Source organism: Suricata suricatta, chromosome 8 (assembly GCF_006229205.1).
Source record: "Suricata suricatta isolate VVHF042 chromosome 8, meerkat_22Aug2017_6uvM2_HiC, whole genome shotgun sequence".
Lineage (NCBI taxonomy): Eukaryota > Metazoa > Chordata > Mammalia > Carnivora > Herpestidae > Suricata > Suricata suricatta.
This window is the reverse complement of record NC_043707.1, coordinates 31,464,265-31,480,032: the sequence shown is the minus strand read 5'-3', so window position 1 is coordinate 31,480,032 and position 15,768 is coordinate 31,464,265. Positions and strand designations below refer to the sequence as shown.

General features: G+C 46.9%; 1 protein-coding gene across 5 annotated transcripts in view; it reads left to right on the top strand.

Moving 5' to 3' along the window:
- The window catches only part of ZNF3 (zinc finger protein 3), a 64,743-nt gene extending 54,216 nt beyond the window's left edge, over positions 1-10,527 (top strand). The window contains exons 1-6 of one of the 5 annotated variants that reach the window (XM_029946879.1): positions 100-199; positions 1,508-1,620; positions 4,027-4,161; positions 5,627-5,718; positions 6,027-6,153; positions 7,806-10,527. In XM_029946879.1, the coding sequence (XP_029802739.1) occupies positions 4,107-4,161; positions 5,627-5,718; positions 6,027-6,153; positions 7,806-8,875 (1,344 nt within the window). In that variant the 5' untranslated portion in view covers positions 100-199; positions 1,508-1,620; positions 4,027-4,106 and the 3' untranslated portion in view covers positions 8,876-10,527. Of the gene's footprint in view, positions 1-99; positions 228-279; positions 527-1,504; positions 1,621-4,026; positions 4,162-5,626; positions 5,719-6,026; positions 6,154-7,805 lie in introns of those variants that run through there. The other 4 variants (XM_029946878.1, XM_029946880.1, XM_029946881.1 and 1 more) reach the window with 4 other exon arrangements.
- The last annotated feature ends 5,241 nt before the right edge of the window (positions 10,528-15,768 follow it).

Sequence of the window (15,768 nt, the reverse complement as noted above, 5' to 3'; positions counted from 1 at the left end):
AACACCTCCAAAGTTCCTAGAGAGAACAAGTGGGCGTGGGGGGCACAGGGAAAGGCGTGGGCGGTGAAAAGGACCGACCCGGAAACGAAAGAGCGAGAACTTCCGTTCTTTGTTCTGTCCCGGTGTGTGGGTCTGTGACAGGGTCCAACAGGGCCTGGTCCGTGTCCGGCCCCCCAAATCTCCCGTCCTTTCCCCCAGGGTGAGTCCGGCCGCCCCCGGCGCTCGCGGTGAGACGGAGGCTGTGGTCGCCGGGTAAAGGGGTGGTGTCTGCACCGCTGCGGCCCGCGGGGCCCCCAGGCCTGCCCGGAGCGGGGTGCCCGGACGCGCCGCTCTCTCCCCTGCAGCAGGTCCCGGACTCCGCTTCCCCGGGAGCCTCCTTCTTCCAAACGGGGCCCTGCCAGGACGGGAGGAAAGGGACTCCGGTTCTGGTTTTGTGACTTTGCCCAGTTCCAGCACTTAAAAGTTCCAGTATGGCTATAAACGGGTCCCTCTCTTTAGAACAGCTGATGACAGCGCCCCTAACTTGGTAACTCTCCCAGACGCTTTTATTTGTTAGTGAGGCGGTAGTTCGCTCCAGTGGCAGAAGGCTATTTTTATTTAGACAGGTCTGAGGATCTGAGGAGTTCAACGAAGTATTCGCAATTAGAACTAAGTCTGGCATGGGGCGAGGGAGCGGAGAGTGTGCAAATTTAGATCCCGGGAGTAATCCCACGGGTGTTCAATAAATCGAATCTCTTACGGGGAATGATACAGCTATGTCTGTCTCCCATTTTCAGTTGTGTCAGATCCCTGATTTTGATCCGCTTTTGAAGTGGGATTGAACGCAGACAGATGTTTATGCTCTGAATGGCATTTGTAGATTCCAAGAGAGGATAAGCAGGACGATGAGCCTGAAATCTATGGAATAGTGAGAGGAGCTAAAGATTTTATCCCCAAGAAGAGAAGTTTGGGGAGAGTGGGCATCAATTTGGTTTACATGTATTTGACCAACAGTTTCATGGGAAGAGAAGATTCTATTCTTGAAGCTCCATATGAGTACTAGACCTCCGTAAGGGGACGGTCCAAGGGGATAGATTTTCAGCTCCAGCTGAAGACCTCTGATGGCTGAGCTGTGCAGCCATGGAACAGACTCCCTGCTGAAGTTGAGAGTTTCTTGCATGTTAGCTTCAGAATATTGGGAACTTGAGAAGGCATTTCTTTCTTTTTTGCTTTTTTTAAAATAGGCTCCCAGCATGGGGTTGAACTCACAACGGTGAGAACAAGAGTCACATGCTTTACTGACTGAGCCGGCCAGCCTGGCAGCCATTTCTTCAACTGGGTGAGAGGTTGACCTGGAGAAATTTCAGTTGCCTTTCACCTCTCCAGGGGTGCAACCCAAATACCAGTTGTAGTCTTAATTGTATTGATTAGTATATGCTCGCTCTCTTGCACGCGCTCTCTCTTATATCTGGGTAGAAATGAAGTTTATGAATATTAAAAAAAATTTTTTCCCTTAATCACACAGCAGCATTGGAGTCAACTAAAGTTAGAATTTCCAGGAACTTGAACAGAGGCTTCCAAATTCCCGGTATTTGCCACTCTAGGAACTAACTACAAAGAAGGAAGGAAAGATTACAGCAGGTAAAGCTTTTCATGACTCGTTCTCCCTGCCAGGTCGTGTTTCTCGATCCCCAGGAGCAGCTTCAGGGAGAGGCGTTGGCAGCAGAGCAGGGAAGGGCCCTGCTGGGACCTGAAGCTGTGGGGGCACAATGGAGATTTTTCTTCCCAAGAGAAACACTGTGTACTGATCCAGACACTGGGGACTTGTTCTCAACAATATGCCTTTTGAGTGCCAGCTTTGGTTAACCCAACTGTGAGGAGGGAGGCTTGCTTTTTTTTTTCCTCTGGAGTCAGAGCCTCTGATTTTCCTTTCCTTTTATTTTTTTAAAAATTTTTTAATGTTTTTTTTCTTTATTTTTGAGAGACTGAGACAGTGCGAGTAGGGGAGGGTCAGAGAGAGAGGGAGATACAGAATCTGAAGCAGGCTCCAGGCTCTGAGCTATCAGCACAGAGCCTGACTCGGGGCTTGAACCCACGAACTGTGAGGTCATGACCTGAGCCGAAGCCGGATGCCTAACTGACTAAGCCATCCGGGCGCCCCTGATTTTCCTTTTAAAGAGAGTTTGAACTAAGCTGATTTGTTGGAGGGGTCTGCTTATGAACAGTCCTGGAAATTGTCAAGTTGGTTGATAGGAACAAAAGATAGCTGGCACTGAAACAGAGTTGAAGGGATCCAGCAAGGAGGGCACTGGTGGCAATAGGGTGTGTCAGCTTGATTGCCATTGGGCCTGGTGTATGCCTCCTTCAGTGCCTTTCTCTGGGTAAAGACATTGGTGGTGGCCATTGTGTACCTCCTTGGTGCCCAAAGACCAGAGTTCTGTGACCCTTGAGGGACTCTCCGGGCCTCTCCCCTTTTTATGCCTTCTGTGCGTGCAGCTGTCTGTAATAAGGAAGCAGATCCCTCTTGCAATCCTGTGTTTTCACTCCTTTCAGTAGTGCCTTGCAATGTTGTGCACTCAACAATTGTTTATATACGAGCAAATAAATAAAGAGGGAGGTAGACGAAATCCAGGGTTGTTTTTTTCTTTGCTCTTGCCTAAGGACCAGGAAGCTCTGGTGGTCACTGCACCTTTCCTGGGTCTGTTAGTTCTAGTCATAGCATTCAAGAGCGCAGTAGAAACTTCCACTTGAGATCCAAACCTTGGTCTAAATACTGATGTTACAGTTTATTCACTCAAGCCACACGGAACAGACCTCTTTTGCTGGTCATAGCAAGTGGGGAGTGGGGACATAGGTAGGGAGTAATACGTAAACTTATGTTTTTTAACAAAATATTGGTCCCTGCTTCCGGGACTTAGATCCTTCTCCAAGGAGATATATTAGGAGAAAAGGGAGATAGAAAGAAGACTGGCTGCCGCCTTATCGGTGATGGGCGCCAGGCCTCCAGATCTGGTGAATACTTGCACCTGCCGCCTGTGATGACACGGCACCAGGACCGCAGAAGGGACTCCTGTCCCTCGGTGGCCTCCTGCCTGTGGCTGAGACTGGAAGCAGACAACCGTCTTGGGGGAGGAAGGGTTTATCTCCTTTAATTAATCTGAGCTCTGTGCCCTAGTTCTGGGCGTCGGGTGTTATGACCCCCCGGGTTTTTTAAATGGGAGGCAGAAAAATGACGGAAAGTTTCTCCAGTCTCTGCTATTTGAGTGCTATTTCATGGCCTCTTTTCCTCAAAATTTAGTGTAACGGTCAGAAGCCTAATAAAGTAAATTTTTGTCTTCTGCTGGTTCTAATGTCTGTGAGGGTTTGTTTGTTTGTTTGTTTGTTTAAGAAAAACCTGTAAAGGGGCACTTGGGTAGCTCAGTTGATTAAGCGTTCGACTTCTGTTCAGGTCACCATCTCACGGCTCATGAGTATGAGCACCTGTTCGGGCTCTGTACTAACAGCTCAGAGCCTGGAGCCTGGTTTGGATTCTGTGTCTTCCTCTTTCTCTGTGCCTCCCTGCTTGTGCTCTGTCTCTCTCAGTATGTAGGTAGATAGAGAGATAGAAGAATCTGTAAATATTCTGTGTTATGCACTATCCCAACCATTCTTAAAAATTGATACAACACATACACATTTTGTGAATCTATGTGTGCGCACTTTTTCATTTTCTTATGTTGTTTATTTCAGGCATTGCTTAGTATTTCATTCTGTTAGTGTCATTTAGCTCCAGTGTTCCACATCTTTTGTCATTATATACGTCACTCAGTACGTCGTGGGAGCCACAGGTGGGATGTTGTCTGGGAACAGGGGCCCTTTCAGTGGTGCCCGTGCAGGCTCCTCACACGGAGCAGGTGTATGCAGTTACCAGGATCTGGAAGGCTGGTCCTGGTCGCTATCTTCTCTTGCTAGTCTTGGGCACTACCTGAAATACTAGCTCCAGGGAGGGTTTTTGGTTCGTTTGTTTTGCTTTTTTTAACCAGTACACCTTGAACTTTGCCCCTGCAGTGCTTCCTCGTTCTCATTCAAAACCTTCCTACTGAGTCTGCAGATAGCAGACCGGAGACGCAGAGCTTCTGGCCCTACCCATGGAAACTCAGGCTGATTGTGTATCTCAGGAACCTCAGGCCCTGCTTGAGAGTGGTAAGCAACAGGGACTCATTTATTCTTTCATGCAGGTATTCCACAGTCACGCTGAATCTCTTAGCCACCAGGCTCTGGGCTAACCACTGGAATCCAGATATGGCTGAGACACAGTCCTTCCCATTTGGTAGCTGGTAGCTTAGGTCGATAGCTTATAGTCTAGGGGGAAAGCTGACTGAAAACAATAATGAATGTATAGCGTGATAGGTCTTATAGCTGAGGCATTTTTGAAGGGCTGTTGGTACCTCATTCGGGATTAAGAAAACTGTTATAATCACAGACTTCCAGGTACTTGGTAGCAGCCAACTTTATAGTCCTTGTTTGTGTACTTTAGGAGCTTGCACTTGGGGGAGGCTCTCGGGAATCACTCTGTAGGTCACAGGCAAAAGGATAAAACGAGTAGAAGCCACTAAAATATTTGTATTTTGTTTCCATCGACTGTGCCACTGACTTGGAGCCAATTATAGTCCTAACGGGTATGTTTATCAGGAAGAAACATGTAAGGAACTCTCTGGGTGATTGTACACAATCCAGTGTCTCTAGGGGCAAATATGTTAACGAGTACAGAAGAGGCACCAGGGTAGCTCAGTCGGTTAAGTGTCCAACTCTTTTTTTTTTTAATGTTTTTTATTCATTTTTGAGAGACAGAGAGAGACAGTGAGATCAGGGGAGGGTCAGAGAGAGAGGGAGATACAGAATCTGTAGCAGGCTCCAGGCTCTGAGCTGTCAGCACAGAGCCCGACACGGGGCTCGAACCCACGAACCGTGAGATGACAACCTGAGCTGAAGCTGGACGCTCAACCCACTGAGCCCCCCAGGCGCCCCAAGCGTCCAACTCTTGATATCAGCTCAGGTGTTGATTTCAGGGTCATGAGTTCGAGCTCCGTGTTGGGCTGTGCACTGAGCATGAAACCTACTTATAAAAAAAAGAAAAAATTACAGAAGAAGATAACGTGATCAAGCATGGAAGCAGGAAACATGTAGTGTTTAGACTTGATCTGGGAATAAAGAGAAAATGGCATTATGTGTTCAGTCAGGCTGCTGGTTTCCTCGGGTCTAAGAGACCTTCATGCATGAGTTTGAGTTGAGATATGTGGAGAGGGGTGGAAGGGACGTGAGCAGGAATGTCTACATTTCTGTCCCAAGTTTGAGAGAAAGGACAAGAAGGTGCTGATCACTAACGGGAGGACTGGGCCAGCTTCCCTGAGAAGCAGTGACTGGACAGAAAAGAAGGGACCTGGGACCGATGGAGAGCAGCATTAATGGCTTTGGACATCCCTCCTGTGGATTAGTCCTGCACACTAAATGTGCCTGTGTCCGCACTTTTTGCAGCCACCAAAGAAATAAACTTAGACGTGTAAGAGGGAGTGGGCCCTCGATTGTTCTAGGAACCCCATGAGTTTTCTGTGGTTTGAAGGCCAGAAAGCAGATGGCTTTACTCACGGACCCTTCTATTGTCTTTCAGCTCTGCCTTCCTCAAAAGTTCCTGCGTTTTCTGACAAGGACAGCCTGGGAGATGAGATGTTGGCAGCTGCACTGCTAAAGGCCAAGTCCCAGGTGAGCCAGGGTTTCCTTTATCCTTCTTCTCTTTTCATTCCCATTTTGTGGATTCATTTGTGCAGTGACATCCATTCGGTGCCCTAAACCATGATTCCCTCCATCAGGGACATGGTCCTTTCCTGCTGAATGACGGACTGCTGTCTTCCTGCGCTGTGACCTCCTTCCCCCCACCTCTTAGATACGCATCATCCAGCCTCATCCCCAGTTACTTCTTTATTTATTTATTTATTTATTTATTTATTTATTTTGGTGCTGCCAGTCCCATCCCTCACCCTGAAATTGCATGCAAGACCGTGTTGTTCCAGGAGCTGGTGACCTTTGAGGATGTAGCTGTGTACTTTATCCGGAAGGAATGGAAGCGTTTGGAGCCTGCTCAGAGGGACCTCTACAGGGATGTGATGCTGGAGAATTATGGAAATGTGTTCTCGCTGGGTAAGGAGTTCCACTGTCTCAGTAAAAGTCCCGTGGCATTTCTCTGTCTCCTTGTTTGCTAGGAACAGTCAAGTCACAAAATGATCAGCTAAGGATTGACTTAATCTTAGACGGTTCTAACAACAATAACGACAGTCACTCATGTTGGTACCGTAACTTGCGGCTTATAAAGAGCTTTTGTAGACATGCGCTGTACCTCACAGTAACCCAGGGAGGGAGGCTGCTTGGGATTCTCATGTGACAGGCAGGGGAAGAGAAGTCAGAGGTCTTCAGTGTGGTCACGTAGCTGGTGAATAGCAGGACTTTGGCCCTCGTCTTTTAGCTCCAGATCTGGTGCTTGTCTCCCTGTGATTCTTAATGTATATTTGAGAGCCTTTTCCAAAAGATGAGCCTGTTGGGATCCCTAAACGTGTTGGCCCTGCTCTGTGCCCAAGGGCACACTCTGGAATTCTCCTTCCCTTCTCTGTTGTACTACCATCAGGGATCTGTTGCTTTGTTCAGGACTAAGTGTAACATCTCTGGTAGAGGTCTCTGCTTGTTTGGGGGAGCATCTGGCCTCTTTAACCTTTAGTGCATGGACTGTTAATTCCTTGTCTGTCACTTGCTGCTGGTGAGTACACTGTCTGGGCGGTGCCAGGGGGTCTCCCTGACTCCCGCTGGAGACCCCAGTACCTTTCCTTTTGGGCCCCTGCAAGCCCTGGGTCTTGAATTGAGCTCTGGGACCACTGGACAATGACCTTATCCCACGTCTTCCCCCATGGGCAGGATTTCCGCTTCTGGATTTTGACAGTCTTTGGGCTGCAGTGAGAGGAAGAGTCAAGGGTCCTGGGTTTGAAGGGAGCTAAGAACAGAGAAGTCCTGAGAGGTACCCATTCAGATGACAGAGAAACAGCCGTTTCTGTCACTAACACCCATTGCCCTGCCTTTACTTTAAATCATTGACAAACTAAAAATGCTGACTATCTGTATCTTTCTCACTCATCCTCTGTCCCTGACGCTCCCTTTGAAAACCCCAGAGTAGTGAAAATAGAGAAGTCAGATAAGAAGATGCTTACATATCCTCACATCCTAGCACAGCCTCCTAGGCCTAGAGCACCGAGATGGACTGAACTCCCATCTTTTGCCCGTTTCCGTGGGTTTGGCATGTGTGGCCTCCAGATGTGCTTTCTTTTCACCTGGGACAGTAGTGGTCACTGTTGCCTCTTCCTGCTCTGCTGCTGTTTCCCATCAGCCTTCTGTGCTTGCTTTCTTGTTTTTGTTCTCCCCTGTCTTCTGGAAGCCACCGTCTCCCCACTTGTATTTGCAGTCTATGATCTCTTTGGGGACTTTGCCACTTCATTGAACAGCATGTCCTTTCTCTTGTTTTTGGTTTCCTGCCTCTGCCTGGTCTGTCTTCCTCTCCTCCCATCTCCAGCCTTCTCTGTACTTCCAGCTCTTTTCGCTCTGATTTTGCGTCCTGCCTTTCTCATTCACTGTTTCCTCAAGGCAGTTCTCTTAGCATGCCTCAGCTGCCCCCAGCCTGGGCAGGTCTGCACACTAAGAGGCATGTGCTTTTAGCCCTATGAACATCCTTCTCATAATTATCCTGCCCTCTGGTTTTGATTCTTTCTTCCACAAGGAACAAGTGATGTTTGTATTTTGTATTGTGCCAGATGGTGAGACCAGAACTGAGCACGATCAAGGAATTTCTGAAGATACAGGATCACATGGGGTGCTGTTGGGAAGATTCCAAAAGGATATTTCTCAGGGTCTTAAGTTTGAAGAAGCCTATGAACAAAAAGTCAGTCTAAAGAGGCAAATGGGGAACTCCTCTGGAGAAAGATTGAATAGGAAGATACAAGATTTTGGTCAAGTGACAGTTGAGGAAAAGCTAAGCCCTGCGGGAGAGAGAAGTGAGAAATATAATGATTTTGGGAACAGCTTCACTGTGAGTCCTAACCTCATCTCGCATCAGAGACTTCCTGTGGGAGACAGACCCCATAAGTGTGATGAATGTAGCAAGAGCTTTAATCGAACTTCAGACCTTATTCAACATCAGAGAATCCACACTGGGGAGAAACCCTATGAATGTAGTGAGTGTGGGAAGGCCTTCAGCCAGAGCTCACACCTTATTCAGCACCAGAGAATCCACACCGGAGAGAAACCTTACGAATGTAACGATTGTGGGAAGACCTTCAGTTGTAGCTCTGCTCTCATTCTGCATCGGAGGATCCACACCGGGGAGAAGCCCTACGAATGTAACGAATGTGGGAAAACCTTTAGCTGGAGCTCTACCCTCACTCATCATCAGAGAATCCACACTGGAGAGAAACCGTATGCTTGTAATGAATGCGGGAAGGCTTTCAGTAGGAGCTCCACCCTCATCCATCACCAGAGAATCCACACTGGAGAGAAGCCCTATGAATGTAATGAGTGTGGGAAGGCCTTCAGCCAGAGCTCACACCTCTATCAGCACCAGAGAATCCACACTGGAGAGAAGCCCTATGAATGTATGGAATGTGGAGGAAAGTTTACGTATAGTTCAGGCCTTATTCAGCATCAAAGAATCCACACAGGGGAGAATCCCTATGAATGTAGTGAGTGTGGGAAAGCGTTTAGGTATAGCTCAGCCCTTGTTCGCCATCAGAGAATTCACACTGGAGAGAAGCCTTTGAATGTGATGGGAATGAGCAAAAGTTCTCTCAGAGTTACTGCTGAATTAAATATCAGAGAGTCTACATGAAAGAGAGCCACACATCTGTTTTCCTCACTTCCTCTGAGACTAAAGAGCTCCTGCCTTACTATCTGAGTATGAACAACTTAGAATGTGTCCCTTCCGACCCAACCCTTTCACTTTAGAAAATGGGACAAATTGGGCAAATCATCCTGGCACAGTGGAGAGCTACCTAGTCTGTTTCCCCAAGGATGACACCAGAAGGCGAGTGGCAGGTTAAGTGCCGCAAATGAGCTCTGGGACCTGTCACCTTCCGTTCTGGAAGGGAGTTTGCACTAGACCATTTTTCTCACACCCGAGGAGCCTTTCTTTCTAAGGTGGGGAATGGAAGCACAGTAGGAATAAAATTCCAAGGATTCCTGTAATTGGAGTCAGCATATAGTCAGCACAGAAGGCGGTGGGAAGAATGTTCTTGAGTCCTATCTGATAAGGGGAATTGGAGGCTGTATTTCAAAGCCACTGTTCCCAATTAAGCTTTAAGTTTTGATAAGGAATGTGCTATTTTTGTTGTCCTGTGACTTCATTAATTATGGAAAAACTTGGTGCTGAGGGTAATGTTATTTTATTTCGGGGGGGAACCCCAGGAGGTTTTCTGTGATAACTATTTTGGGGGGGGGTCCTTGGAGCAGCAAGTCCAGGATTCCAAGAGCAGCAAGGCAGTTTTGTTAGAGAACTTGTACTTCCCTACTGTGACAGATCTGATTGGGAAATCGCTCTGATAATCAGTAGGTCTAACAGGGAGAGGATCAGAAGTGTTTAGCATTGACCTGTTTCCCCTCCTCCTCCTCTCTCCCTGTTCCTCTCCTCACTCCTGTGTTGACAAGTGATTTAATCCAAACCCCCCATTACTAGGAAAGCTTTTATGGAGCTCACTCAGCCAGCTTGCCCTGCCCTCTATCCCCTATGCCCTATGACATCTGGCCCAGCAGCCAGATCTCTCCTGACCACACCTCTGACTTCAGCAGCCAAGTATGAATGCAAAGAAAAAGCAAAGCCCAGAGAAGGGAGTCTCTGGCCTGACCAGGTCGCGTTGCTGGGTTAGGATGGGGCTCCTGAGTTTACCCAGCTGAAGGATGATCTTTGGTTCTGTCTTCCCAATCCTGCTCATCCTGTAGCATAAAAGAAGTGCACTATTAAACAGAATAGTTTTTTAGAAAGAGATTGAGTGTGTTTTTGTGCAGGAGCACACATTTATTTCAGTTAAAATAGGAAACCGTGACTATAACTGGAATTTTTAAAAACGAATCTTTAAAATATTTTGCAGACAGCTGTTTTTCTTTCAGTCACAAACACATGACCTCCTTCTCAAGACTCCAGGTAACTGCCACAGACTCCCATTTACACAGCTGCTCCCACCTCATACCCACATGTTGGATTTTGTGTGCTATGTGCTCTGAAGACCAGCAACCAAAACTAGAAAGGTATTACCAGGTGTGGGCCCCTGACAAGTGTGTCCTTGGATGTTGAGTGGCAATGGGCATATGTAGATTTCTTGTTTGGGTGCTTGGTGGGACAGTATTCCAGTCACGAGAAGGAAGACTGAGATGAAAGTCTTATGGAGAAGATGAGGAAATGTCTGGAACTGGCCTCTCAAAAACGGGAGCATATATTGTGATTGACCACCTAATGTTTTTACTGTCTTAAAGCTATAATGAAACTCATTCTTTTGGCTCTTCTTTGACATTCATCACATCCTTGCAGATTGATTTTGTTCCTCAGGTGTAGGCCATGAACTACCCATGTCAGAATCAAGGCTGCTTATTAGTAACGCAGGTTTACGAGCCCCCAAATCAGACCTATGAAATAGTTTCTGAGGATAGAGCCTAAACATTTACACTGAATAGGACGAACCAGTAATGGAAAAGAGAAAAGTTCTGGGAAGAGAGAAACTTGAGCAAGGTCTTGTAAAACATGGTATGTTTTGGAAAAGAGGTTCCAGACAGTTTGGGGTGGGCCAAGCATGGCCACTTACGTGGAACTTCACATTGTGGAGCTCCGGAGAAGACCTGGACAGGCACGGCTCCTAGGTGATGAATAGTCTCTGCACGTGATCAGTCGCTGCTCTGCCTACACGCTGAACCTCCCCTACTGCACAAAGACCTCATGACCCCCTCCTTCAGAGCATCTCAGACCTGGGACTGATCTAGGCCATTGCATGAAAATTGTGTTTATTTTTTAAATATCTTTTAAAAGTTATTTTTTTCTAATGTTTGAGAGTAGGAGATAGAATTTGAAGCAGGCTTCATGGTGTCAGTTCAAAGCCTGTTGTGGGGCCCAAACCCATAAACCATGAAATCATGACCTGAGTCAAAGTCGGATGCTCAACCGACTTAGCCACTCAGGTATCCTTTTTTTCTTTTAATATCTTTTTTTTTTTTAATGTTTATTTTTGAGAAAGACAGAGCGTGAGCAGGGGGAGGGCCACAGAGAGGGAGATACAGAATCTGAAACTGGCTGCAGGCTCTGAGCTTCCAGCACAGAGCCTGATGTGGGGTTCGAACTCATGAACCATGAGACCATAACCTAAAGTGAAGTTTGATGCTTAACCAACTGAGCCACCCAGATGCCCCTTTTAAGTATTTTTAAGCTACTATAACATTTTATTCATATGATTTTCCTGATTATTCCTATTTCCCCTAATGGTTCCTCTTTTCTCACTCCTGAATACTCCTTAAAGGAATGTTTGGCCATCATACGAGTTTGTCTCTTTCTACACCATTACCCTTGGAACCCATTTACTCCTGTGGTCTCAACTACTCTAAGTTTTAAATTTTCCCCTGTGGTTCTGGTCCTTCCCAAATTCCAGTCTTGGGTCTCGAGCAGACTGCAGGGCCTCTGGCCTACTTGGACCTCTAAAAGTTTCAAACCAGATACATCTTTCCCATAAACTGCCACCTCTTGAAATTTCTGTAAACTCAGGGTCAGACCAGAGTTCTCTTTAGTTCTTCTCATTCTACATCAAACCAGCGCCAAGTTCTGAGTGTGTTTAGTAAGCAGACTGGGGAAGGTTTCAGAATTGAGGTTGTGAAGAGGAAGGATCTCCAAGTGGTGGTAGTAATAGTAGCTGACATGGAGCATATGCTCTGCCTGGCCCTTTTCCAGATGGTTTTCACATATTAAACCATTTAGTTGTCACAACTACCTGTGTTTGGGGTGGGTGTTCATAGTAACCCCATCTTACTGGGGTTACTCTCTCATTGAACTTGCCAATGAGAAAGGACAGTGAGATCTGAGAATGGAAGACCCTGGGTTGCTCTACTTGGTGGGAGGCTGGACCACGTGGCCCAGCTTCGCAGTGAGGTGGGAGGTGTGTGAAGAGGAAGCGCCACCCAAGTGATTGCCTTGTCCTGTCCCTTACGGTTCTACAACCCCCTCCATAGTCCTCTCTGTTTCCGTTGCTGCTAAGCCTAGGGTTCAGATCCTTATTACTCCTCCCCTGGAGGATAGAAATAGTCTCCTAAATGTCACTCCTTTATCAAAAAAGTTTCAGTGTCTTCTCCCTTCTTAAAGAATAAAATGGGAAATCCTTAGTCATATAGTCCAGGCTTTCCTTGAGCTGGTCTCTGCATATCTGTTCCTCCTTACACATTTAAAAACCAGATTTGTGGAAAACAGCGCTGGTCAGTCATTAGGGCAATAACAATATATTTTATTCATTACTGAGCTAATGTTGGAATACCGCTGGTCAGGTGGGAATTCATAGCCAAGGGACAGGGTGAGGGTGGGAGTCAGTGGATAGAAAATTTCTTTTCTTTTTTTAATAACTTTTTAAAAATTTTTTTTATGTTTTATTTATTTTTGATACAGAGAGAGACAGAGTATGAGAGGGGGAGGGTCAGAGAGAGAGGGAGACACAGAACCGGAAGCAGGCTCCAGGCTCTGAGCTAGCTGTCAGCACAGAGCCTGACGCGGGGCTCGAACCCATGAACGTGAGATCTGACCTGAGCCGAAGCCGGAGGCTTAACCGACTGAGCCACCCAGGCGCCCCTAGAAAATTTCTAAGAGGAAAAAATATACATATGGGAGTAAGAGGGGTTTTGGCTAAACTGACCTCTAACTGGATTCTTGCTCAAGATGGGCCCAGGTTAGTAGATTCCCCACCCTGGGGTGATGGTGGAGAACGAGGGACTCAACCTGACCTCACTGGGTTCTTGCTAGGACTAGATTTTAGGAGGAAATGCACAGATGGGCCTAGGAGAAGATTCAGCACCCTGAGTTTGCTTCGGTCAAGCAAAGAATTTTTGTCACATCAAATAGTAATATTATAGGGCCCCATCCACAACTCACATTTATGCCCATGAGTTTGTTCACTCAGTGTTCCCCTGTTCAGCTCTGATTCCTCAAAATCAATCAATAAAGATCAGTCCAAGAGGGCCTTAGAAACCATCCTCAGGGGGGCCTGGGTGGCTTAGTCAGTTAAGCATCTGACTCTTGATTTCGACTTAGGTCATGATCTCACAGTTGGTGAGAGGGAGCCCCGCATAAGGCTCTGCATGGACACTATGGAGCTCTCCATTTTCCTCTGCCCTTTCCCTGCTCACTCTCTCTGCCTCTCCAAAGAAACTTTAAAAAGAACAAACGATCTTCAGTGTCCTGCTTAGTGCCTGCCTGACAGCCATCCATTCTCTACGGTCTTCAGGATGAGGACCCAGTGTCATACCCAGCAAAAGCAGGCAGTTGTCCCGCTGAGCATTCTGCTCGCTGGAAGTTAACCTGAGCTGAATTCTGCCTCCTGTATGTTTCTGCCTTCCATGGTTAGCTTCTGGTTTTGCCTCTCATCGGTGAAATGAGAGGGATGGGCAAGATTTCCAAGGACCTTATCTGTAACAGCAAAAGCAGTTTCATTCCCAATGCCCTTCACCCATCCCAAGTCATATCTGTTCTTGAGACCCAACTCATAATTCCGAGAAAGGATATTAGATGATAGGTTTCCAAACAAGGGAAAATCCTGGTTTTATCTGAACATGTCGGCTGACAGAAGTATGAACCACAGAACAGTGGTGGAGAAGAAAAATGTTTTCTACTTCAAAAAAGAATAAAGCCCAGTCAGCTGCATTATTTTAAATATGCCAGTAATGAGGAACTGAAGACTTTTTTTTTTAATGTTTTATTTATTTTTGATACAGAGAGAGACAGCATGAAAGGGGGAGGGGCAGAGAGAGAAGGAGACACAGAACCGGAAGCAGGCTCCAGGCTCTGAGCTAGCAGTCAGCACAGAGCCTGATGCGGGGCTCGAACCCATGAACGTGAGATCTGACCTGAGCCGAAGTCGGAGGCTTAACCGACTGAGCCACCCAGGCGCCCCTGAAGACTTTTAAATGAATAAGAAACTACACGGACTAGGGGCACCTGGCTGACTCAGTCCTTAGAACAAGCGACTCTTGATCTCAGGGTCATAGGTTCGACCCCACCTTGGGTGTAGAGCTTACGTAAGCAAAAACAAAAAAAAAATTACAAGGACGATTTTTTTTTACATGCAAAGATAAATCTGGTCACCAGAGTGGTTTCTCTCCACAAGCGTATTTTGCTTTGTGTATTTCCTACTTTGGTTGCCGCCATCATCCACTTCCCATTCAGCCAAGCCAGGAACCTGGGAATTGCTCTGGGCGCAGTGTTCCTCTGCATCTCCTGACCCCTACAGTTTTCAGGCAATATCTAGCCCATCCTGTGTTGCTCACCCTCAACTCCTGTGTTGGCCTGGGCTGTCCTTAACTCGTTCCAGGACTCTGGCCCCAGCCTTGCAGAAGTCGCTTTGCTTCCAAGCTTTGTCCCTCAATTCATTCTTAGTACCTCTACATGAGCTCTCTCTCTAAAATGCTAAGTGTATGTATGACACCACCTCGGAACCTTTCAGTGGCCCCTTCTCATTCCTTAGGTCAATGTCCAAACTCTTTATTGAGAGGCAAGACTTTTCATTTCCTAGCCCTGCCTACTTCCCGGCCCTGCCTCGCAGCACACCTCTTACCCTGACTCCCTTCCCTCATATACCGTACGCTGGAGCCATGCAGAACTACAGTCACAGGACCACACATGCTGTCTCATGCCTCCGCGCCTTTGCACATGCTGTTCCTTCCTCCTGAATGCCCTCCCCTCCTTGTCCACCTAACAAGCTCCTTTTCATCTTTGAAAGCCTCCTCGTAAGCTCACCATTTCTGTGGGGTCTTTCCAGGAATTGTGCTTATCCCCTCCTGCCCCCACCGAGTTCATTTCCTCTGAGCTGCCCCTGCATCTCGTGCTCACTTTCATTATTGCACTATTCCCCATCTCTTATTATTTGTTCATATATCTGACTTCCTCACTGTGGTGAGTTTATCCCTACCTTTTCACACTTTTCTACCACAATAAGCATTGAATTCTTAATCAGAAAAAAATAAGTATTGGGGCGCCTGGGTGGCTCAGTCGGTTAAGTGGCCAACTTCAGCTTGGGGCATGATCTCACTGTTCGTGGGTTGGAGCCCTGAGTCTGACTCTGTGCTGACAGCTCAGAGCCTGGAGCCTGCTTCAAATTCTGTGTCTCCCTCTCTCTCTGTCCCTCCCCTGCTCACACTTTGTCTCTCAAAAATAAATAAATTTTTAATTTTTATTTGTTTCTTATTTATTTTTGAGAGACAGAGACAGTGGGAGCAGGGGAGGGTCAGAGAAAGAGGGAGTCACAGAATTTGAAGCAGGCTCCAGGCTCTGAGCTAGCTGTCAGCACAGAGCCCGATGTGAGGCTTGAACCCACGAACTGTGAGATCATGACCTGAGCCAAAGCCAGACTCTCAACCGACTGAGCCACCCAGGTGCCCCCAAAATAAATAAACATTAAAAAATTTTAAAAATAAGTATTAAGAAAAAAAAATAGCAAGAAAGAGCATCTACTGAGCACTATGTCAGGCATATTGTTCTAAGCACTTTCTATG